General features: G+C 40.5%; 1 protein-coding gene across 1 annotated transcript; it reads left to right on the top strand.

The window, feature by feature from the left end:
* Positions 1-240: 240 nt before the first annotated feature.
* On the top strand, positions 241-24,543 carry NUFIP1 (nuclear fragile X mental retardation protein interacting protein 1; the record flags this gene model as incomplete). Its single annotated transcript, XM_009697726.1, has 9 exons — positions 241-329; positions 1,487-1,591; positions 2,242-2,304; positions 2,640-2,716; positions 10,187-10,279; positions 14,180-14,442; positions 18,759-18,887; positions 20,656-20,888; positions 24,205-24,543. Coding segments are annotated over 9 exons (1,391 nt in total), but the record flags the coding sequence as incomplete, so codon positions are not given.
* Between the last annotated feature and the right edge of the window lie 1,152 nt (positions 24,544-25,695).

Below are 25,695 nucleotides of genomic sequence, written 5' to 3'. Positions count from 1 at the left end.
TCTCGGGTGCATGGGCTCATTCCCATCCCTCACCGGTGGGGACCCTGGGGCTGTCCCTAACCAATGGGAGGTGGAGGACTCTCTCTCCCTCCAAGCATGTAGCCCACTGTCCATGCTGGTCATGCAGCCCTGGATCATCTGTCCCCCAGGCCCTTCCCCACTACAGTGGGCCCACTGAGGTAGCGTGGGGTGGGGTGTCTTACCAGCTGTATGTATAACTGGCTCTTTTTTTATTTGAAGGTGGAAATGGCAATTTCTCCCAGAAATGGCAAGGCGAGCAAGCGCCTGCATTCAGTAAACATTTTCCAGAAGAAAATAACAAGCCAAAGGTATGGAGTGGGGTTCTTATTACAGGAAAGACATGGACTTGTTGGACTAGGTCCAGAGGAGGTCCACGAAGATGATCAGAGGGCTGGAGCACCTCTCCTATGAGGACAGGCTGAGAGAGCTAGGGTGGTTCAGTCGGGAGAAGAGGCGGCTTTGGGGAGACCTTAGAGCAGCCTTCCAGTGCCTAAAGGGGCCGACAACAAAGCTGGGGAGGGACTTTTTACAAGGGCTTGTAGTGATAGGACAAGGGGCAATGGCTTTAAACTGGAAGAGGGAAGATTTAGATGAGATATTAGGAAGAAATTCTTCACAGTGAGGGTGGTGAGACACTGGAAGAGGTTGCCTGAAGAAGCTGTGGGTGCCCCCTCCCTGGAAGTGTTGAAAGCCAGGCCGGATGGGGCTTTGAATAAGCTGGTCTAGTGGAAGGTGTCTCTTCCCATGGGAGGGGGGTTGGAACGAGATGATCTTTAAGGTCTCGTCCAACCCAAACCATTGTGTCATTCTGCGATGGTGGCAATCGTGTGGGACTTGCCACAAGGTACTACAGAGACCTCATAGTCTTGTATAATGTGCCTGACTTTAAGAGAGCAAACGTATGACAATCAGTCTGCAAATCTTGAACGTGTTGAAAGAAAGATACATTTCAACTGAATTCTAACACAGGTTTACTTTAGAAAAGCCCTTACCGTGGTGATGCCCAGGTGCCTAAATTACATTAGCACTGTGTTATATTATCAGGCCCAGCCGCCAGCCAGTTCACCCTGATGTGCATAGTGGGAGAAGGAAGGATCTGTGCTGCCCTCTGGGCTCTTACCTGAGAACAGGCATGGTCTGACTTGATAGGGAAGAGACTTAGGCTGTAGCGTAGCTCTCCTCCCAGCCTTCGATAAATCTGTGCCCGCCTGGTGTTTGCAGAAGTGATAATTAGTGGAAAGGTGATAGTGGACAGAGCTAAGTTCAGGGCGCTTTATTTGGAAGATGAGTGGTTTGAACTTCACTTTCATGTTACGTTAGTTTATCTTTGATACTTTGTTACATGTTTTCATTGATGGCTTTATTAACAAAAATGCTCATGGAAGTGTTTCACACCTAATTAAAAGTAGGAATACTTTGTAATCTTGTAACTGAAATCTTGAGATGATTTCTTCTTTTTTTGCAGACCAAAAAGAAAAAAGAGCCGGTTTTCTCTCATTATTGTGATACCTGTGACCGTGGCTATAAAAACCAGGAGAAGTATGATGAACATATTTCACAACATAAACAGGTTGATGAGTTTGGCTTGTTTTATTTATACTTTATTTACAACTTTGTGCCTGATAAGTAGTTATCTGTAGTCAGTCTTTGAATGGAAGACTTAGCAAAGAGATTCCAGAGCTGCAAAAAATGTTAGTAGGGGATTTTTTCTGAATGCTGTATGTAGGTGAGGTCTCAGTTGTATTTTTGGTTTTATTGCTGAAGTCATTTTGATGTCTGTCTTGTGAAGTATTGCTAAGTGGTAGGAGTTAACATTCATTGACATCACTATAGCATGTAAAATTTTTGTGTGAGAAGACCTTTTGTGGAAAACGTATTTTAAAAATCCACTCCTTTATTGCAAAGAAGTATCAAAATTTGAAATTGGAACTCAATCACAAGTCTTGTAAATCTTTCTCTTAGGTTAACTTCATGTTATCTCCAACCAGCGGATACATTGGCTTCACTGGTTATTCTAAAATCAGATGAAATTTAAAAGTACATTATCCTTTCTTACTGTTTTTACAATCACGTTTGTTCTGAAACTGGGTAGCTTAAAAGTTATACATAACTAATTGTACAGGCATCTGGCACTGAGTTTGTTTGAAGTGTGCTTGAGTGCTTGTTTATAATTTGTTTGCGTAATTCTGTGTGTCTTAAGTTCTCCCCCTTATCTTGCAGTGCACAGAAGAAGGTTGCAGTTTCAGTGCTCATGAGAAGATAGTTCAGATACACTGGAAGAACGTAGGTATCCCCTGGGCCCAAAATATGAGTCTGTGCAATCATTACTGTAATCCCTTTTCTCATTCTTCAGAAGCTTGCTTTCGTTTTTCTGAAAGGAAAATGTATCACCTCTGAGTAGAATCTGTTGTAAGACAATATTGTGGATGAAAATATGTTGAATACTATGGGGTTTTTTAATGATTCATTTTGTAATCGTTGTGTGCAGTCTCACCACTTTTGGACATTAAAACAGTGTGGTACTACTACTACTGTAGTTGACAGAAGGATGCTTTTTTTTTTCCTTGTGTTTTTTTTTTCTTCCCCTTTTCAAGACTTATGAAATGCTTTTTCCTTAGGCACACGCACCTGGTGCTAAAAGAATAAAATTAGATAGTCCAGAAGAGATCGCTAGATGGAGAGAAGAAAGAAAAAAGTGAGTAAGACTTATGACCTATGAATTTGTTTTACTGTATTTTCCCTGGGTGATCGATCATTAGATGACAGCTGAAAGGCAGTAGCAGCACGTGCTTGCTGCTGCCGTTCCTTTGACTCTGCAAAACTCCTGTGGTAGTGGTCTGTGTCAGAATGCCTGAGCCAGGAGAGTGCAAGCTGCAGAGACTGTAATTGTTTGGATGATTGTAATAGAAGGCGAGATACCAACTGAGAAGGAAATAGCTTTCCCAGATGTTTGATTTGGTACGCCAGGATAGGTGAAGGACTCATTTCTTTGGTCTGATCACTGAGATGTTTTAGGTCAGAAATGCATGTGTGTTTGCTTGGCAGTTTTTTAATAGCTAAGAAATCTGGAACTATTGTACTGATTATAATTGTAATACATCCTGCTGTGTGCAAATTTCCATGGTTTAATTTGTCCCAGTAGACCCTAACAGGAGGTTTTCCTAATTTTTTAAGAACTTTCTGCATTGCTTGACACTTTTCTACTGAAAGAGAACAGAATCCACAAATGATGCTCTCTCACGTAGTCTAAGTCACATTGTACCTAGGGTGTGAGGTAAAGTTCCCATGTAAGCAGTATTTCTCATTATTTCTCATTCTTTGATGTGAGGTGGTATAACTTTTTTTCTGTTGACCAGCATTGAACTGTTTAAAAATTCACACTACACTTTGATAGACTATCCTACTGATTTTTTTTTTTTATCGGAGTTGAACAGATTAAAATCAACCCTTTTCCAGCAGGTGAAAGATGCTGTAGGCTTTCCTTGCTTCTGTTCCTGACTTAGAATTTAGTCTTGAAAGTGGTCAGTATACGAGTTTTGTTTCTGTTAGCAAAGGTCCTATATGCAGAGTGGGAAGTGATACAAGATCACTGGTGATGAGCTGGGGCAGTGTACTAGTCACCTATTTGGTTTTTTAAAATTAAAATAAACCCAGTTGTCTGATGCAGTCTTACTGATGAATCCAGCTTGCATTTATGTCAGAAAGCAATGTTAATTCATTCTTGCTTTGAACCTGACTTCCCTTACTAAATTTTTACACAGTGACTTCGTAAAAAAAAAAAAAATCTCCTTCCATACATTCCACTCATTTTTCTTTTAATTGCCTCTCATCACTTCTTGCTGTATCGGGAAGCAAAATTACTCCCCCTGTAAGTTCATCCTTGCAAGTTTTAACTTTCCTTTGGACATGGTTTCAGCTTTTTCTGCAAATTTCAGAAAGGCAAAGGGAAGTCTTATCACTATGTCAGCACATCACAGCAGTCAACTATTGCACCTGCTGTTCATTTTTTACAAATGAAGATAATCTTAGATTCCTCTTTTTTTTTTTTTAAACAACTCTCGTTGATACAGAAACAAAATTTGTTTTCTGTCGTGTTTAAAATGCCATAGTTAACCAGAGAAAAATTGCTTGTGATCTGTGCAAGTACACGTTTGGTGTTGGAACCAAAACTAATCTAAAGTTTCCTTTTACTCAAAAGATACTTGAGGGCTTGGTTTTTATTTGTTTTCAGTCTAAATATTGCTGTCTTTTTTTTTTTTTTTTGTCCCCAAGTGATACTTACCATGCCTTTATTACTTACCATATGAAGTGTTAGCACTTCATTTGGGGTTAGCAAACCCCCAAATGTCCTTAGATTTGTCTGTCTGGTGGCCTACACTTAATTTTCTAACAGAGCTCCAAGGAAAAACATCAATACTTGGGTGCAGAGTCTTTGCTACTCATTTTCAACTTTTCATACGCATTTCTGCTTTGGAAGGTGTTTGGGGGAGTTCCTGTCTAGTGGCTAATGCTAAGGCTTAAGTGTTGATGTTTAAGGTATGTATGTCAATATGTGTTCTACTGTATACTAGAACATGAGGGAAGTAGGTATTGAATGTACAATCATGTTTTAGATACTCTTTGCTTGGGGAGTGGGTGCTGTGAGTCAAAGCAACGTTTATCTACAGTTAATTATAAGGACAATACTCTGCCTGAGATTGTTTTTGCTGAGTTTCTAGAGAATCTCATGGTGGATACTGTTGGTTTTTCACAGATAAATATAATTTGGCTGTGGTACAACATTGTTGAAAACCTTTGTTCACTGCAGCACAGTAAAATCAATGGAAATAGTCTTGTAGTCAAGACCACCAACCAAAAAAGGGAATATGGGATTAGGACCTTCTAAGCCAAGGCCACTAGACGGAGTAGTGCTGTGGTTTGTTTGGTGCTTCAGTCCTCCTGTGGGCATCTTGTTTAGCTGTAATGGATGGGTGTAGAGTGACTACCTGGGTGGCTTTTGTTACTGTCTGTACAGCAAGGAAGCTGTAGTAACATCTTTTTTTTTTTTTTTTTCTCCTTTGTTTTAAATTAAAAAAGGGGGTTGGGGAGAGAAAAACCCAGCGGAAACTTTTGTGAAGCATTAATTGTGTCACCAGCAAAGCATTGGTTTAGTACAGAAAGTCTGTTGTTGACTCACAGCAAATATTGCATTGTACACAAAAAAAGGACACCAGAGGGAGTCTGAGCTACTAGGCAGTTTTGGTTTATGGTGACAGCAAAAAGCATTTTTCTTTCTAGAAGCTCCAGTCAGAACTAAGAATGAATCTTTTTAGGTCATTAGTAGTTTGTTTCTAATTAGGTTGCAGTGGCTTAATATGTGTGTTTCCATGCTGCATCCCTAACATTCCTGTCTTGCTTGTTCTTTCAGCTGTTATAAATAATTACTTACAGAGTTGAGATTTTTCTTCTTAATTAGCTGCTGTGTTGCTCAGTTGTGTATCCTGCTTAAAATCTCTTAGAAAGAGCCTGTGTTTAAAGTGCAGCCTTACTCATGTGGAGGGAAGAGAAGGGGGAGAGCTGGTAAGGAGCAAGTATCTCTGGATGAAGTATGCTGGATTGGAATGCTGTTTTCCTGTTTGATTCTGTACAATGCCCTGTTCATCGCTGCAGCCTTCATGTCTCTGCTTACCTAAAAGGTTCTAATGGTTTGTGGCCTGTTGAACCTGATAAGCCAGGCAATCAAATTAAGCGAACAGCAATAGAGGTGAAGTTCCACGGGATCTCAGTGTTTCCCTATGTTTTGCAGACAGATAGTTGAAAACTTTGGTGATTACAATTACTTTTCTTGTTTTGATTTGTCCCGTCCCTTCCAAGTGTTAAGAAATGTGCTGTTTTCAGCATATTTTTTCTTAAACGTGCACTTAAAGGGAAATATCTAGTGCATTTCCTTAATGTATCAGAATGAGGTATTGCTGTCTTCCCTTCTTCCCAAGTGAGATCTGGGTCCTGCTAGCCTGTCTGTTTCTAACCAGCTCTTCTAGAGCAAAGGTTATTAGCAAGAATGTGGCAAGGCTGTTCTGGTGTTAAAAGAAAATTGTTAAACTTACTTTTGCTTAGGTCCTAATATAACATTGGAGGATTTTCTTGATCTTGTGCGTTGCTTGTAAATTCTCCCCCTCCTTTCGCCCTTTCTATAATCTGTTGAGGGTTTTTTGTTCAGTTATGGGTTAACTGCTGTATTTCCTTGAAATACATCTCATAGGCTAAGCATGCACTTAATGAATGAAGGCCAGTACTGTCAACCACACCACTTTTAATTAATTTGTGGTTCTCTAGTTGAGTAATGGTAATCCTAGAGTAGCTTGGAATCCTCCTTGGTGTTGCATTCGTAGTAGTTAAATATGTAATAAGGAAAAGAATTTCTTAGCACCTGGTAAAAGTAGAGAAGATGAAGCAAAATAGAAGGAATGTGTTGGTAGATCAAGGTAAACATAGGTACAGTAAAGTTTACTCTGAACTCCAGGGATAGATTAGCTGCCTCAGCTAACATACGGTAAAATCACACTAGAGATGCAGTGCTTGATAAAATGCCTGGGAGTCTTAAACCAAGATTTTATCACATCTCTGTTGGGCCATCTTTGTTCCCTTTGCGCTATCCATGTCCCCTTTGCTGTTGGTTGTCTGTATGTAATCAAGACCAGCTCAAGAAATTATTGAGGCAATTTGACCACAGTGCTGTTCCTATAAAGATGATAAACTTGTATAGTGCTCGACTCAGAAATTCGTTGTGTAAACTGCTATAGAAACAAGTCTGGTTTCTGTTAGACATTGGTAAAGCTCTGTTTTTCCACTGCTTGCTAAGAGCTAGTTTACTCTGATGTTTATGTGAACAAGATAGAGTATGCTGGCCTATAAAACATGGCTCTGGCTAGTGCATTCATTTATTGGAAAAAAAAAATTATTTACCAAGGCACACGTGTAAGTATCACCATTCCCTGTCTCTGGAAGCTTAGGGTATCCTTCACCTGCATGTCTCTTTGTTGGTGTGTATGTATATATAAGAATAAACTCATCTTAGCCTGAAAACTGGTTTTCTGGTGTTATCCTGACAATTTATACTGAAAAACTTCCAGTTTGGATTATAGCAGGTGCAGTTTTCAACCATAGACACTTCTATGAAATGGGGCTGCCTTCTTGGGCAGTACTGGCTCCTTCATGAAATCTGCTGTGCCAGACCATCACATCCTGGTTTAACTCCCTCTTTTACAATAAGTTGCTTAGGTTTATAAAGCCTTTGTGGTGACTGATGAAACTATCTGCATTCAAGCTCTGACAAGTTGTTTGCAGGACCTAACTGCTGGGCTACTTCTACTTCAGTGGTGTTTGTAGGTAACATTTTAAGAACCTCATGTTGTTGGGGGAGGAGGAGGGCATGCCTTCTGAGAAAGATTTAAAGCCAACTCAACTCATTGGATTTTAACACATGGCCATCTATGTGGAGAGATTCAGTATAAGCTCTTCCTTCTGCATTGTCACACCTCTGTTCAGGAGCAGTCTTCCTAAATTTAGCCTGCCTGAGTAAGAATTCTCTGTATCAAAAAAAATTAAATTCCTCTCTTTTTGATTTTTTTTGACCTCTCTTGAGTACTTTGTGGCTGTCCTTAGTAAAGTTTGCAAAGTCTACCATAAAGCTGTGCCTCAAGACCATAATGTTTCCATTGTAGGCATCTGCCTCCACTCAGGGTCCAGCTGAATTTAGCTGCCTCCGTGGGTAGATCTAGCTGATGCTTGGAGTGCATGGACCCCTCTGTGCCAGGGCTGTGGTACCTGATGAGTTATGGAGTTGCACTGGGGCTGGTACATTGGGGCAGGTGGGTAACTTTTGGTCTATGCCTCTTTGATCCGCTTGCTCCTTGCAGGAACAACTGGGGTTGACTTGGCCAGGTCCCACCAGGATGCACTGGTGGGCTTAGCCCAGCATTGTCGTCAAACAGCAGAGCACCTGGGGAGGTGTGAACCCAGGGTACCTTGTACCAAGGCTGGTGACTTGCGGACTCGGAACCTCTAGAGCTTCCTGCCCGCCAAGTCATTGTCGTCAAACAGCAGAGCACCTGGGGAGGTGTGAACCCAGGGTACCTTGTACCAAGGCTGGTGACCTGCAGACTTGAACCTCTAGAGCTTCCTGCTCGCCAAGTCCTTAGATGGAAGAATAAACTAGCAGATGTTCATTTGCTCATTATGAATGAAGTGAAACACTGCACACGTGCTGACAAAATAGGTGCATTTTCTGCACAAGGTAAAGGCAGTGAGTAAAATGCTATTTAACATTTGAGAAGAGCTGGAGAAAGTAAACACAGCTGCTGCAGATGCCTTCAGATGTGCTTTTGCAGGCATACTTGCTTAGAACTTGAGCTTTCTTTAGCTGTTAGTTCCAGCCTGTGTCAACTGGAAGGGTGGTTTAGGAGAAATCTCTCTGTCTTGGCAATGAATCGAGCTGAAGGCATTCGTGGAGTCCATTATGGTGGCTTGGTGGAGGGAGTGGTAAATCATAGGAATGAAAGTGGGAGGCTGTCACATCTCAAATCATGTTGTGAGAGCGTGTCTGAATATGTCCTTAATCAGCATAACTACAGGGGCACTTTGAAGACTCCTTTGTTCCAGGATTAAGGGTCTTCCCTTACGTCTTTAAAAACAGAAAAAAAAAGTTTTAGGACAAGATTTGGGCTCTCTTTGAGTATAACTACTTGTTTTATAGTGCTCTCTCCTCCTGTGAGCCTTACTCATGTGAAGGAAAGCACCTTATCCTAAAACTGTGGATGGGTGCCAAGCATGGGGGTCTGTGTCAATGCGAAGCTCTTGAGATTAAATAATTCATTGCACGCTTGCTGTGTGCTGGGAGTGTAATAACATGGATGAACAAATGTAACTAAAAGGGAAGAGTGGAGATAAAGCATCACATCCTTGTGCTCGCTTGAGCTGTATGGCGGATTTCTGGGGGAAATCAAATGAAAATAGACATTGACAGCTTGTGTTCAAATCCTGTTAAAGGAGACAAGTTCTGTGGTGTGTTTAGGTGTGTCCCGTAGGAAATGCTGCTCATCTTTTTCCCTTGGTATGTGTTTAAAGCTGTCTTGCATCAATGTGACACTTAACATTCGTGTTGTAAAATGAGGAAGATGCATATGATAAGATTAAATATTTAAAGAAAGATACGTGTCGGTTTTGATAGCTATATATAGTGAGTAGCTGTTCTAAGTTTCTCATTACTCCATTTTAATAGACTTATCAAATATTTATACTTTGCGTTTCTATCCAGAAGCTGGTGGGGGAGCATGTGTGTTTCTCATTTACCACCTTTATCTCAAAGCACTGGGATTTAGCTAACTAATGTTTACAGAGCAACTAGCATAGCCATTTTTGGTCTTTGACAGTAATTTGCAGCAGGTTTTGCATGTTAGAACCAGTGTGGCGTTCATTTGTACAGAGAGATGGGGAGGGAGGTGGGGAATGGAACAGAGGGATGGTTTGGTAAATGGTTATAACAGTAGATTTGTTTTGATCTGCATGACTTAGCAATTTTTGTTGAAGCTGGAATTAAAAAGGGACAGTAATTTTGGTAAACTACAGGTCAGTGTGCAAGCACAATACTGAATGTTGCTTGAGAGGAAACTTGTGTGCTTTTCCCTAACTGTCGCATTAAAGGAATCTTGTCCACCCAGAAGCTGTTCTTATAACTATTTTTTTTTTTTTTGTATTACAAGAATTCAGCAGTTGGTTTGCTAAAAGCAAGTTGTACCTTTTAGGATCATTCAAATACTCCAATTGAAGCACCATAAAAATCAAACTGCAGGACTAAATTGTGCTGCCATGTGCAGGGGCAGGCAGAGGGTCCATAAATGTAACTGAACTGTTTTTCTGTAGCTTTTTTGATGGTTTGGTAAATCTAATCACGCTAATTTGGTAAATATGTTTGTTTTTTTTTTTTTGCATTTGAGTATGTAAGCTTAAATGCACTCAGGTTTCTTTTCCTCACTGCTGCCTTTTTAAGAAGGAAACGGTCTGTTAAACTTCCATGAAATGTTTTAAAAATATGTTATGTTTGCAGAGGATGCTGGTTTGGTAACGGGGGAATTGACAAAATGCAGTGAACCATTTAAGAGTCAGTGAATTATTTTTTTTCTTCTAGAAATTTTCCTACGTTGGCAAACATTGAAAGGAAGAAGGCGATGCAGATGCAGAAGGAAGAAAGGGGAGAAGTGCTGACTACCCAACAGTTTGGGTAAGTGTTTTGAAACAAGCTTGTTACTTTGCTCCTAATGATTTCAGAAGTACACTCTCTTACTGTGGTCTCCCAGCACTTACTGCTTCCACTGTACACGCGATCTAGCTGCCTTTTAAGAGAGGGCAGTCATTTGACAAACTGCAGATGTAACGTTCTTTTGTTTACAGTGCTTCATAGTCCACTTCAGTTAAATTAAATGATAGTTGTATTAGAAATCTGATGTTCTTGCTGAATTCTGCACTCTGGCTTGTTTGAGAAAACCACATTCTAGTGGTCATTCATTAGATCAGCATAACCTTGGTCTCTGAAAAAAATAATGGGGACGGAAATCGTGCAACGTAATGAATCCACATAGTCTAATCCTTTAATGCTGCAAAATGGCCAGGAGAGATTTTATGAGCGGATTTGGCTTCTTACTCTCTCCTTTCAGATGGTAAATCAATAACCAAGTGAAGAGAGGAGGTAGATTTAACTTTCTTTTCATAGCTTAAGTAGTTCTACTTCTTTCTTCTACCCTCCATCATCTTTATCTATCTGCTACCTTTGTTCTGAACCTAATACTTATTCCTCTTGGGTTTTGGCTGTTCGCTCCCTTATGTTGTGAATTACTTTCCAGTATGGTCTTTGTTCTTTTCTCTTCCCCTCATTGTCAGTGTTATGTGGAACCAGCTAACTTCATTAGCTCTACTTTACGGCCTGTGGGAAGACTTTTTAAAAAAATGTTATAACGATCCACGTTCCTAGAATATCACTTGTTTAAACTAGAACAACTGAACTGGAAGGCCGGAGCAGACTTAGTCCTAAGGGGGTCTTGCTAAATTTGCTGCTAATGGAAGTGAAGCTGGAGCTTGCCTAGTTTTTTGGTTTTGGTTTGGTTTGTAAGGGATGACACCAAACAAAATAAAACTTGTACCATTGTAAAGTGGTTGAACTAGTGCAGAATAGGGTTCATGTCAGGCTAGTATAATTTGTTAAATGGTGACAGTGCAAATTACCTTGATGCAGCATGTGCTTCAGAAGACCCAGCACTGACCCACCCCTTCCAAGCAGTTGCCTTTCATGACTTTAGCAGGAAAGGTTTATAAATGACTGAAGTAAAACTTCATTCAAAGGATATAAAGTTGCTGAAGTGCTTTGGACCCAAGGAACCAAACCTAGGCATTGAGTCTAAAGCCACAAACATGTAATATTATGTTTGGAGATTCTTACGAGTTTTGCTTGTCACAGTAACAAACTGGTGTCTACAGGTTTATTTGGTAACTCTTGTGACTGTGAGTTGGATGCATTATGTAGTCTTAAATGTCCATCAGCAATTCCATACTATTACAGTTATTAGTAACTTTATATCTGGAAAATTGTTTGGAAAAAAAGCCCTCGAAATTATAGGTTGTTTGCTTTCACTTAGTGACCTTTAACTCTGGTTGATTCTGGAAATCTCTTGTGTTTCCCCCTCCCTTCCCTGAGCTGCTGGTACTATAGACTTGATGAACTGTCCAAAAAGCTGCTGTTTCTGCTTTGTATATCAACAGTAAAGAATCTGGAATTGGTGCTTATCTGGCAAATTTACTGATGCATGAGGCAAAAATAGAATACAGCTTGTTCGCTGCAAGCTGTACTATTAAAGCAAATAGCCGAGTAAGATTTAGAAAGGATTAGGTACTTAACACTTCTATGGTGCTTTCCATTTGTGGTTCTCTGAAGTGCTTTACAACTGCTAATTCTCAGCATCCCTGCGTGTGAGATTAGAGATGTAGAAGGACCACTTTGGTAGTCTGTCTGGTGTCTTGCAACAGCTGAGTAATAGCGCATGGCTCTTTATCCCCTCTGGATGGGAATTGAAGGGTAGTATATCTTTCAAGAGGGGAAGGCAGATGCCAGGCTGGCGTTTGTTGGGATATGTTTGTGACCTTGGGGTTTCTTTCTGGGTGTTTGAGGCCCCAGGGAAATCGGAGTGTTGTTTTTAACCCTTCGTTAAGGACAACACCTCTAATTGAGCCTGTATTTGCTCAATGTCTTCTAGGTTATACAACATCCTGAATTTAGAGCCCAGTTGTACAAATTCAGAAATGCAGTTCTCTCTGTAGATGGGGTTGAATTATGGGAGCTAATATTAGCCTCCTTTTCTGGATGAGAGACTGATGCTACAGGAACACTGGTGGATGATGCTATCAGGGCTGAGCAATCAGTGTTAGACATTGTCATAAAATGACTGGAGAATGAAATGAAATATGTTTTGTTGCAATATAAAGCCATTTTGAATGCTATGGCAGGCCCTGTTCTCCTCTCAAGAAGGACTGAATTAGGCTGGAAAGGTGTGGAAGAGAGATTGTTGGTAATGGGAATGTTTCTGTATAAGCAGAGAAGTGAGTGGCTTGGAAGGGCTGTATGATGGAGGTCCAGAAAAATTACATAGGTGCAAGAGATGAATGGAATGCAGTTACACACTGTTCCTTGTAACTCAAGAAGAATGGGGGTAGCAAATGACCATTTTAGACATTAGAATGAAGACAAACCAAAATAAGTCATTTTTCACAAAATATTAATACCTTGCTGCAAGATTTCAAGGATGCCAGATATTCAGACAGCATCCGACAGCACGAAATGCAAAACCATCAGTGGCTTGGGAGCATCTCTAGTCAGAGAGGGTCTCTGAGTGGTACACCACAGAGAAGTAGGTGAGGAGAAAGGTGACTATTTGTCCTCCTTTTATGCTCTTTTTTCTTTCGTCACATGTTCCACTGGCTGCTTATCAGTGACAAAGTACCGGGTTAGAAATACACTGAGACTGAGTTAGAAATACTCTGAGACTCTGCTTGCAGATACATGACTCTAGACTCGGGGAGAAGTTACAGGAAGAAGCTCTTGCCCAACTATGGTATTATATGGTTGACTAGGGATAAGAGCACCTCTGCCATACTGTAGGAGAGAGTACTGAGCAGAACAAACTGTGGAGTTCATTTAGGATGATAGATCTTGTATGTCTTTTGTGGTTGTAATGTGCTGATGATTAGTTACAGTCTTGCTTTGCTAAATTAAGTTTCTGTTGCTTGAAAACAAGTATTTTCAGGAAGCCTAGGTGGTCCCTTCTATATTTGCTTTTCTGTCTAGGTCACGCCTCTTCTTGTATCTGTAGACTTTGACGGGAGTTTAAGTTCTCCAGTCCAGGTACTTTACTATAAACATGTTTTGTGTTTATAGAATAACCTGGAAGATTATGGAACCATGGAAGATAAGTAGAAACGGCATGCTGTGCTCTTCCCCTATTTTAGGACTTGTTATTTTGTTACAGGTTTTTAAAAATCCATTGTCCTGATAGAAGTTTCTTTTGTTCCTTTTCTACTGGAGTGAAAAAGATGAATGGCATGTTAGTTGGAGGCAGGAGTAGCCAGTCATTGCAACCGATGGTGTCAGATGACTGAATGGATTTAGTGTAGTAAGATCCTTCTCTGAGTTGTAACTGGAAAAAAGAGACTTCAGCAGTGGTAGTATGCTTATAGTGGATGCTTCTCTTTTAATTCCACGTTCCCCCTGTTTTGAATGACTTAATTGCTTAAGTGAAGGGAATATTTGGTGACTTCATAATGTGAAAACACTATGTCCTCACACCGTAGATAATTAAAGAACTTGCTTAACTCATGTACCCTTGGCCTTGTTAAAAAATACGTCATGAACTTCAAACTCTTCATTTAGGTTCCAGCTTTGTCACATTGCTTTGCCAATGAGATGAGCTGTGACTGCCTGTCTGGTCTGTCACCACATGTTAGCTGAGCTGGACTAAGTCCTGGCATCATGCTGTGTTACTGAACCTTAAACGTGGGCCTGAGCCGTTTGGTTATGTCAATTGATTTTATTCTCATAGCTTGTCACTTGTATGATCTTTGCATTTCTATTCTCCAGCAAAATGAAGGGGATGTGGAAACCTCCAGAAAATGAGGAGAGGCTTGGGCAGCAAGGAAGACAGAGGAGAAGACAAAGGCGCCCGTTCTGGAAGAAATTTAGGAAAAATGGTGGCGATTATAATGTACATAGAACTCAAAATGAAACCAGTGGACCAGAAAACAGTACGTGTGAAAAGGAACAGGAAAAACAGTGTGCTTTGACAGCTCAGCCATGTGTGAAGGACATGGATCCTCTTGGTCTTCTGGCAAACAGTGATGTTGGTAAGATGGAGGAACTTGGAGAACTTTTATTTTAGGTAGTACTTCTGAAGCAATTACTGACCTTTTGCGTAACTACCAAATTCTGGGGAGAGCTGGGGACTTCCAAAAACATGTAAACTCTGTCCTTGATTAAAAGAGGGCTAACTGTGCATGCTTAAAATGGGAAAACTCTCTCTTAGTAGAAGATTGATGCGTTGATGCAAGGCTTTACAGTATTCTTGCAGAACAATACTGGAGAGCCTGTTGTCATACTTATCTTCTCATTGTTACTAACAAAAAAGCCCAGGATTGCTGTATTGTGGCTCGAATAGTGCCAGGGCCAGCAGGGTTGTAAGCTTGAAGGTAGTCCAACATCCCTATGCCTAAAACTTGCACTTAGAACTTCCATTTAAATGGAAATTTCCATAGAGAGAGATCCTGATTGAGGACGCAGTCTTCTAAGAAAATTCCTGGTGTGATTATTGTGAAAGAGTGGGTCAGTGCTTTATCTAAAGGAAATGGGGTAAATCTTGCATTTCGAGGAGCTTCTGCCCTAGTACGCTTGGCCTGTTATCAAGGAAATCGTCTCAGTAGTCTAGAGGTCATTGAGATACGTGTGTGTGTCTGACTGAGTTCATGTCCACATGTGCTGGTTGGAGGAGCTAAAACTAGTAGACTTAGCTAAGATACCATTTGGAAAGAAGCTGAAATACAAAGTCATTGAAGAGGAAGAAAAATTCTGATTTGGAAAGGCTGGCACAAAAATGTTGAAAATACTACCAGCATTAAGCACTGCTACGTAAGTTTGCTTGCAAGCCAAGTTGATTGTATTATAAACACAAAGGGAAAATCTAGCAGACTACTTCTGTGTCTTTCTGATTTTTCTGTGAGAATTGGAAAGCATTAAATTTTATTCTGTATCATCAAAAAAATGCTTAATTTGAAGGGGAGAAGATCTTGGGAGACAAGATGTAGATGTGTCTTTGATTCAAAAAATAACCACACTGGATATTATTTATCTTACTTTGTGTGTTTTAAAATACGTTACTACCTTTAAACCAGTATTTAGCTTACAAACTGAAGAGAGTTGTTGGGCTTTTAATGGAGAACCTCAATTCTATCTTTGTTTTAACAAGTACTTTACCATAATAATCTTATTTTACCTGTAATCTCCTGATAAGGAATACCTTTTTGTCCAAAACACTTAGCTGGGAGAGACAGCAAAGGGAAAGTAGTTCAAGCCATAGGGAAGTGATGCTGTACTAACTTTAGGAAGGAAAGGAAAAGAAATAGCATCTGAGTTTTTTTAAGTTCAGATAGTGAAACTTTTGCTTGTTAGTCAGGGTTTTGGAAGTGCTGGCATGAAGTTTGTGTCCAGTATTACACGTTCTGATATAAATACTGTACAATAGTCTAAAGGACATGCACCAGCTTAGGTTGCTAAACTAACGTGTAAAATAAGAAAATCTTTTTATAAAGCCAGAAGAAGAATAAAGTACTTCAATAATCAAATTATGTTTTGATGACTATTAAATATCCCTTTGTGGTTTTGAAAATAACAGTATTTAAAATGTGAAAACAAATGGATTTCCTTGTATGAGTTAAGTGAATTACTTAAAATGTCAGCATTTTTCTTTCAATTCTGGTTTTTGCTGTATTATTACTCTTGATACTCTCCATATGTGTGTGTTCTCTGAAGTATGGCTGCATAGGTTTTTTTTGGTGAGCGTGTCTTGTTTCCACATGCTGGCAGCAATAGAAACTCTCCAGATATAACTATTTATAATGTAGTCAGCAGTGATGCAGTACTCTTAGAATATGGCATGTAAGCTGACTTATACTCCAGCTATTTTTAGCAACAAGGCTAGAATTCATCCCCTGGAAAGACGTCTGATGCTGAGTTTTTCCTCCAGAAAACATAGTCTTCAATTAGTGGGAGCAAGAACTCAGCATCCCTATGCAATTTGTTTATTCCACTAATCTCTGCGTGTTGGGAAACTTAAGTATGCTTAAATATAACTGTATTTCTCTGCAGCACCTGTATTTTACTTAATGCTAAAAAGTCTGATTGTACGAAAGTACAGCTAGTAACTTCTGTTATAATAGGTAGAAAAGGAATGTGGTACTTGCTTGTTACACATTATTAAAGCCAGTTGCAGTTTATCATACTATTGAGATATATAGCCATAACAAATAATAAAAACCACAATATAACTAAGTAGAATTTTTTTTAAAATCGTACAACTCAAATCCATGATTTTACTGTATAGGTACATTTTGTTGGAGTATTTAAACCTTTCTAACAGCAGCAGCCCTTTCTCCAGAGGGAATATATTTTTTGCATAAAGCATTCACTTAAGTTCTGTTTAGTGGATAATCCCTTCAAAGCTAAGAAATTGAATGCGAGATGAGAAAACAGAATTTTCCTCTTGATTTATGAGCAGAAACAAGGTAAGATAATGAGCCTGTCGAGTGTAAAACTTTGAGGGACCTACTGACCAGAAACAGTCAGTTGTATTCAGTAGTGCATAACGCTTCCTCCAAATGTGTTACTCTCAAAAAGAAAAGGTATTCCAGTAAATGTGTTTTCCTAACTTACTAAAGAGCAAGTTAAAAAGTAAGTCTTAAAATGTAAAGAAAATAAAAAGGCACCCAACCACAGTATGCACTCAACATTTTGGATGAGAGAGAAAAAAGCAGCAATGAATCAAAATAACTTTAAGTAAATGCTATTTTTATAATTGCTTAAGTATATGCAGGTGCTATGTATTCTCCATTAGAAAAATGCACTGTGTTTAGTGTGAGCTTCCAATGTAATTGCAAATTGGTATGATTACTAAATCAGTGAGAATCACTTTCTCAAAAAAAGCTCAAAGTAAAAAGAGGCAGGTAAGTAGTGGTATGGTAATGGCTTTAACTGAAAGAGGGAAGATTTAGATTAGATATTAGGAAGAAATTCTTCACAGTGAGGGTGGTGAGGCACTGACACAGGTTGCCCAGAGAAGCTGTGGGTGCCCCATCCCTGGAAGTGTTCGAGGCCAGGTTGGATGGGTCTTTGAGCAACCTGGTCTGGTGGAAGGTGTCCCTGCCCATGGCAGGGGGTTCAAATGAGATGGTCTTTAAGGTCCCTTCCAACCCAAACCATTCTATGATTCTGTAATTTATCTAAAAGTTGTTTTACCGAGTGGCATGAGCTCAAATGAATCAAATTGCCAATCGTTAATGATATATTAGAAGAGAATGGAGAAACATTTGTGATTTCAAAATAAAGATCTCAAGAGTGTTTATTTCAGTAAAATCTTCTGAAGAAGTGTGAGACAGCTTTCCTGTGGGACAGGCTTAGGCAGGGGATGGTAGAGGGCTCAACTCTTTGTCTTTGTGGAAATAAGATTGCAACCAGTCTTTTTCTAGAAGTCTCAGCAGGCTAGTTTCTCAGTGTTTCTAGTAGTCTTTTGTGTGTGTGTATATGAAATTTGTAGGCGAGTGTATTACTGAAAAATATTTCCTAGTTTTTCTGCTAACTCTAGCACTGTTCACCTGAGAGTCTTTCCAAGATTTTGGTGCATATAGATCCCTTGTCTCAAACTAAAGCCATCACAATTTTGCATGTTTACTTTTAGGAATCTTTTTCTGGTAGGGCTCTGTTTTCCAAGTATTCTCAATTTCAGCATTTTGGGTCCACTTGCCTCTTATCTTCCCAGTATTCTCTTTTGGGGTAGTTTGGGACTAATACTTCACTTACTCGTGCATGTCTGTAATGTTTTGCAGGGATTTAAGTATCAAATGGTCTGAAGTACTGCTGAAATCCGATCATCTAATTTGTAGCCTTGGTTCTCAATGTCCCATATGAACTTTTTTTACTCTCCAAAATTTCTTTGCTCTTCAGTTCTCACTTTGAACAAGCCTAATTCTCATCTCCCCCTAGCCCTGACTGCCTTTTGAATCCTTCTCCGCACCCCCTGCCTCTGCCAGGACTAAATCCAGCAAGACTTCAAACATATTATGAAATCTTCTCTCTCTCTCTTTACCTACACTTGATAATTAAGCCTATAATTATGTTTGATATGTGAAGAAATAACCAGAAAGCCCAAGCTTTTGTTCAGGAAACTTTTTGCTTCTGTAGCTTTGCTGGCAGGACTGTAAACCAGTGCTTGAGACAACTTTACCACTGAATGTCCGTAGAGGGTGGGCAAATGTGAGGTTTTTCTATCAGTCCATGGCATTGAGCAACATCAGGCTTGTATAATGGTGAGATGGGGATTTAGCAGCAAGGCTGACTGTTGGCATGCATGCAGGACTACTGGGAAAAATCCCTCTTGCCTTTTCTTTCCCTGCAGAATCCGACAAGGACGAAGCAGCAGCTGAAGACGGGAGGCTGGGGTTGACTGTTGTTCCCAAACAGGTCACCTCTGCCCTGAGTTCATTGTCGACCAACTACGGCAGCGCGTCCGACAGTGAGCCCGAAGGTGCGCAGAAGCACATCCTCTGCCCTTCTCCTCTCCCCTTCTACCCTATATCGCTGTGCTGGTGTGGACTGCAAGCAATGATAAATCTGATCACAAATTACCCTTCTTTGGGAAGGGTGAGGGGGCTTCACCTCTCCTGTATTTGGTCCTTTGCCATCTCCCATCCCATTGTCCAGCCCCTGTATATTTATAAATACAGCATTTATGACTACAGTAGCCCAGTGGTAGCTCTTTATGGCTGCGTCTCCAACTGCTGAAAGCTGCAGGTTATCAGTCAGAACCTATATAGTACTTACAATTTATTCAGAAAAAACTTTTAAGAGAAATCGAAGGTGTTGCAGGAGAAAATACAACATGTAAGCAAATACAACACGTTTAGCAAAGATGTTAAAGTAATGACAGTTCACTGGCTATATCTCCAAAACACTTGGCTATGGAAATGTCTTTTGATTTCTGGCCTGTCCACCAGTGTTTTAATTCAGACCTGTCTGGTACCTGTTGATTTTGAGGCTTATACAAGTAAAGAGAGAAGCTCGTTAAAGGTTATACACAGGAATGTTTTTGTGATCTGCGTACAGATCCTTTCCAATTTGCTTTCAGTGACAGTGCATGCTAGTACTGGTGTAAGCCATGCATAAAGACAGGCTGGGAGGAGTAAAAGGATATGCCATTATTCTACTCCTCTTGTTTCCCCATTCATCCCTCTTCCCAGTTTTGAGGACTAACTGGGGTTACTGGGTGAACCATTACATGTTCCCAGTATGGTGATAGCTCCTGGTCTTGGGGAAGCACCCAGACAGAACATAGCATTTGTGCAGTCAGCCGGTATATGGGGGTGGCCTTGTCCACTTGACCTGTGCCACGTCTAATGCCTACCCCCCTCAGCCCTACGGCATACTTTAGAAAGCCTCAAATAGCGTTTCCTGAAAGACTGGGTGGGTTTTTCCCCCCTCTTTGCTTGTGTTTTCTCAGCAGCATGTTCTGGGTTGAAGCAGGGGGCATAAAATATCTTTGGTTATGGTGTGTGTCATCGAATTTCCCAAGCCTTTTTTTCCCCTGTCTGGGGAAAAAAAAAGCAGCCTGTGTTCAGTCTCGCTTCAAATCATGTTTGAATAGTGCCAGGAAAAAACTGTTATGTTCACTCTGTGAACTAATTTCCATGTCCTTAAGGGCTTTTTCCATAGAAGGCTGCTGGGTGTTGCAGTTAAGACTTGAACTCTCTAGTACTTGGATTTTGTGCTTCCCTGAGTGTATGCATCAGTGGATGGTAGAAAACTGCTGCTGCTCCTTGTTTTTGCAGGTAGTTACTATGCCTTACTTGCCCTAGATGGCCTACCCAAAGTTACAGAGAGCATCTAGCAGGCAGGGAACTGAACTTGGGCATCCTCTGCCCTAACTGTATCATGATTTTTCTCAGCAGCCAAATTTGCAGCAAACTGTATTGTGAAGCAGAAACAATGTATTTTGAGTGGTAACAAGGCAGAGGTTTGAAAATCTCATTCAGCCCTTACTAATTTTATTTTTCTTGTTGTATTGCAGAATTCAAATATCTTGTTTTCCTTTCTGTGAATGTTTAGAGGTTATTCTTTGTATTTTAAAAGAAAACCCAAACCAAACAAAACCCTCCCTTCCTCCAGGTAAACCTTGTACATCTTCATATTAGGTTATGTGAGCAAGAATAGTACTAACGAACTGCCAGTGCATGGGCATATAAGCATGTTAAAGAGGCTTTTAAGTTTGAGATGAAAGTGTGTTCTTTTTCTTTAAGAAATCCCTGTCAAGGCTGCAACAAAAGCGGAGAAAAACCAGTCTGCACTCAGAAATATGCCTCAAACTACTAATGTTCCTTGGAGTCGAAACCCAAATCAAAAGCGTCCAGAATATGCAGGCACGACGTTAAGAAGCTCGAATTCAAATGCACGTCCCTCCAGAGGGCCTGATAACTGGGGCAAGAAAATATTACCTCTCCTTCCAAAGCGCCGTCCAACTCTGCTGGAAATGGTAAGTCTTAGTGCTAAAATAATGCCTCCTGTACAAGAGTAGCACTATTTGTGAATGGTCCTCTTCCCTGTGGGAAGTTAGAGCAGTGTGTTAGCAAAGGTCCTGTCTTAAAAATAGCAAAGCGAGCGTTTCACTCGGAGAAGGTGTAGATACTTAAAGAGACGAATAGAAATATGCTGGTGTGCATTCAGGTAATAACTGACTTTGGTAAGTGAGAGACGACAACTTAATCAAGTGCCTAAAATGAGCTGCACAAAGGCCAAAACCTTTAGGCCTCCCTCTTCCCTCCTTTAGTAGTATCCAGTAGGTTTTGTTTGTGTGTGATCATCACCTTATTCTGACCTTCCTCTTTTTGCTCCTGGCTTTGCTATTCAGCTGCCTTACTCTGATTGAGGAGCACACAATTTTTTCAGATGCAGCCAGAGAAATCTTGTTGATAAGGGTGTTGGTGACTTAAACTGTAGAGTGGTGTTGAGCTGCAGCCTGCACATGCATGGGTTTCTTCTCTGTAGGCATGTCTAGATCAATCTGAGGAAGTGACAGCACTGGTACCTTGAAGAGCAGGTTGTTGTCTCAGAAGGGTAAAAAGAGGTTTGTAGGAGTGAGTCCAAAGCGTTATGGTTCTGTTCTCAGTAACAGTGTGAAGCATCCTATTTGGAAGCTTGCTGACTTTCTTTAGTAGAAACAAAACTTTGAAGCTTTTATTGCATTTAGTACTCAAAAGCAGTATCAGATAGGTGGACTACCCTTGTGATTCTGTAAATAGCCAGCATAAAGCTGCCCCATCAAGCCAAAACTTGCTGTGGGCAGAACACAGGAGAAAACAGGGTGTCACTGATGTCCGGTCTCTGAAACAGCACAGGATGTTTAGGCAAGAGATACCTGATAAGGCACATCTCAAGCTGCAGATGTGGGAGAAATCCCTTGATAGTCCTTTTAGCACATAGTACCGTTGCTGCCAAGAATTAAAGCTCCTAGTGACTGAAAAGGAAGTGTTTGCCCTTTGTGTAGCTGCCTAAGCATGCAGTTGTCTTTATCTCTTGCTCTTCAAAGTTGTTAGTGATCAAAGCAGTGAGAACTTTGGAAAAAAAACTCAGATGAAATCCCACATGCTGAGAGAAGCTGGCAGAACATTGGAAGCCTGAATTGTAGCTTGCTAGTGTAGTCCATTTTTAAAATTGTGTTTTGATGGGGTATTTTGCCTTTCAACATTGCTCAAAGCTGTTGTTAAAGGATGTGTGCTGTGGCTGTGAATCAGAGGAGTGCCTGAGATTTGCAGGTAGGCTTCTGCTGTCAGAAGTGGTCAGTGTATAAAAACCTTGAGGAAGCAAGGTTGAAATTTTACTGTGAGTCACTGCTGAGAATTTATCCCAAAAGTGAGGAAGTAGAATTGCGAAGAAAAGGATGCTGTATCAGTGAAATGATGCTTTAAAAAAAATAAAAGTGGAGGTAGGAGAATAGCTGCAGATGTCTATTGGCAGTCCTTCGGCAGTGAACTTGGACATTACTAAAACATGTTTGTTACAGTCATGCAAACTGTAATGTGTATTAGCCATTCTGTATGCTGACAAAATAGAAAGTTTGTGTAGCATCACTCCACTGATACCCATCCTGCATTAAAAAATATAATACAAAGATGCAGTCTTTGGTAGAGTGATGGTGCATCCCATCTGTGGCTTTCTTTGGCCATTTGGGTATTCAGCAGTTTCTCCCAGTCTGGGAAAGAGAAGATCACTATGCTGTCCCTTCTCTGCTGTCCTGTGCACCTCTTGGTTCAGACAGGAGGTTTCTGAAGGCCCATTTTAGGTGTCAGCTGCTTGTAACACCTCTTGGTAACTAGTCGAAATAGAAATATGCACACTTTAAAGTCGCTGGTTAAACCACTGTTGAAACTTGTAACAACAAAAAAAGCTTCTTTGCGGTATTACAAGCCAAATTTAGCTAGATCTGCCATGTGTAATACCGATCTGCAAATGATCAGGTAGTTACAGATTTAGCCACTTGCCTTAAACTTGTTGTTCGTTCACAGTGCTAGTTCTGCTGACACTCAGAATGACAAAAGGTCTTTTGGCTTTCTGGCTGACTTTTTTTGTTTTCTTTTTTAATATCAAAATGAACTTCACTGAGGTTAAAGGAGATGAGGGAGGCCTCTAGCACTTTAAGCTGCTAGACTTAGGTTGGTCGATTATAGCCCAAACCAGTTACTGCTATTTAAATCCACAGTCTGGTACATGATAAAACATGCCTTTTCCTTGTATTTATAAATATCTTTTACTCAGAGGGGTTTTCTATTAAAAAATGCATGGGATTACATTACATTACAGATACAGTATAACCTGGAAAGTGCAAAAGATCCTAATAGACTTGCTATCCTGATGGACTGCAATGCGTGACATAGTATTATAGTCCGTGATATGAGAACATTGTCATCTGGGTCTACGATCAGATGACTGGGGGGGAAATTCCTAGTGGTGAGGTATATTCAGTGACATTTTCTACCATCTGAGCAAACTGAGACCGACAGCTTAATCCAAAGTTATCATCAGATTTGTCAGCTTATTCTACCTGCCTTAGTGCATTAATGGTGCTAAATGAGCGGTGCTTAAACATGAGCACTTTGAGTATTTTTCATCGATTTCAGTGGTACAGTCATGTGCCAGTACCATAGTGAATCATGGCCACTGTGAGCCTCTATCACTAGAAGTAATATTTGACCACCAACCTGTGCTACTCTAGCAGCCTGCTGCTGCCCAGGAGGGCAGCTCCCTCCCTGCTGCCTCCTTGCTGGATGCCTGGTCCCACCTCTTCTTCTCTGCTATGCTAGGTCTTTTGCTGGCCCTGTTCGGTTTGACACACATGCCCCTAAAAAAAACCCAAACAAACAATAAAAAAAATCCCGGAATACCTCACTACTTGCTGCTAATCGTCACATTCATTTTCTCTTGGCTGGTGAGTTGAACTGATGCAGTAAAGGGGTCTGATGAACGCGAGCTGGCGTGAGGAAGGGTACAGCAAGCCCTTAGATCGCCCAGCCCAGCAAGCTGTGGGGTAGTGCTGTCAAACATGTTTGCTGGCTCTGCCAAAGACCCAGTCAGTTGATGGGAAAGCACCAAATGTGGGCGTACGTGGCTTTCCTGTGTTGTGTCTGGTAAGGCAGTGACCTGCTCTGTGTGTCCAGGACTTGTGTGAGAGAGCCAACTGTTTAAATTCAGAGATGCTCAAAATTCCTGAGTAGAGCCATACATCTTGCTAGGCTTGTATCAGCTACAGAGCAATAAGAGAAGAATGATGCACATTTCCCTCTCTTTCTTTCCAGTTACTGGCCCAGGACATCCGACACGAAAGGAATGTGATTTTGCAGTGTGTTCGATACCTCATCCGAAATAACGTGTTTGGACTTAATTTTAAAACAGAACCACAAGCTGAAACAGAGACTGAACAGTCCTCTACAACTACAGCAGAGTCTTTGACGGACAAACTCAATGAATCTAATTGTTCTTGTAGCTCTGACCTTCAGTTAGCAGGAGGAGAAGATGATGTGTTATTAATAGCCCAGGGTGAGAAAGCACCCATGGATCAGACTTCACAGATGGCTCACTTGGCAGACGAGGACATGTGGGAAACCCCGTCAATTCAGTGTGAAGAAGCACTGTAGAGGATCTCTGTTGTGGACAATAAAGCAAAGGCTCACATTTTTCTACCTGATAGATGCTTTTTGAAAGACATCATATAACATAATCATTAAAGTACATACCGAGAGCTGTTAAAAACAATTTTCTGATCTGTTCTGCCTGAGGTGTCCATTTCCTTGTGAAAACAGCATCCACCTTGAGTAATTGTGTTTCCCCATGGCAGAAAGGGAGCAGTGGCACAGAGCATGACCTTCCCTAGAGTAGGTGTGGATCCCCACTTTCAAGCTTTAGAGCTCTGGATGTTTTACCTCGTTGAGAAATGTGTGTCAGTCTGTCACCAGAGGCAAGTAGTGTGGTAGGATGGATCTTCCTCATGTGAAATCGTGGTCTGGTGTGTCTGGGACTATCTGAGTGTCCAGAAGTATTTCAGTGTACTTTTGAAATGGTAATTCGGTGCACATTTTTTTCCCCAGTTGTCATTGATATAATATATCCAATATAAACGTAATATATCCAGTATGAAATGAAGACATGAAATGGAAGATATAACTGACCTGGCTCTAAAAGTACTGCTTGCACCAGGAGTCTCCTCTCTGAACTAATTAGTTAATTGAGCAGAGAAATGGAAATGAGGGTGTAGACTGATGCAAGAAGTCTTTTTTTAAAAAGGAAATAAATAAAGATACAATAGCTGCTGGCTGTTGGTGTCAGTGCTAGGTTGCTCGTTGACCTCAGGTACCCAGTGTTACACCTTAGGCCTTAAACTGCTGTTATAGTCCTTGCCTGACAAATCTAACATTTGAAGCAAACTCTCAGTATTAAGAATATTATCAAAGCTTAGAAAGAGTTACTGATTTCTCCCTTTTTAATAGGCATTGGGGATTTATTAGTTGGCCTTCTGGAAGAGTGTTTTCCTTGGTACATTGTTACAATGCTCCTATAGCATCCAGCAATTTTTTTTTTTCATAGATTTGTGTGTACATCCATAGTGTTGTGAGCACTAAAAAAGCATCAGCCAAGGTTTAGAAACAAGTTTAGTCTTTTGATTACATTGTGCATTTGTTTGTCAGAATCCTCCTTCTCAAGGGCAGGTCTTAGTTTGTCACATTGGCACTGAAAACATGCCATGAAAATAATCTGTTATCAAAACCTCCACTTCAGAATCTGCTCTTTGT

This window comes from Cariama cristata, unplaced genomic scaffold, assembly GCF_000690535.1.
Source record: "Cariama cristata isolate BGI_N322 unplaced genomic scaffold, ASM69053v1 scaffold3283, whole genome shotgun sequence".
Taxonomy (NCBI): Eukaryota; Metazoa; Chordata; class Aves; order Cariamiformes; family Cariamidae; genus Cariama; species Cariama cristata.
Note: the sequence above shows the minus strand (reverse complement) of the source record. Positions and strands in the feature narration are given on the sequence as shown.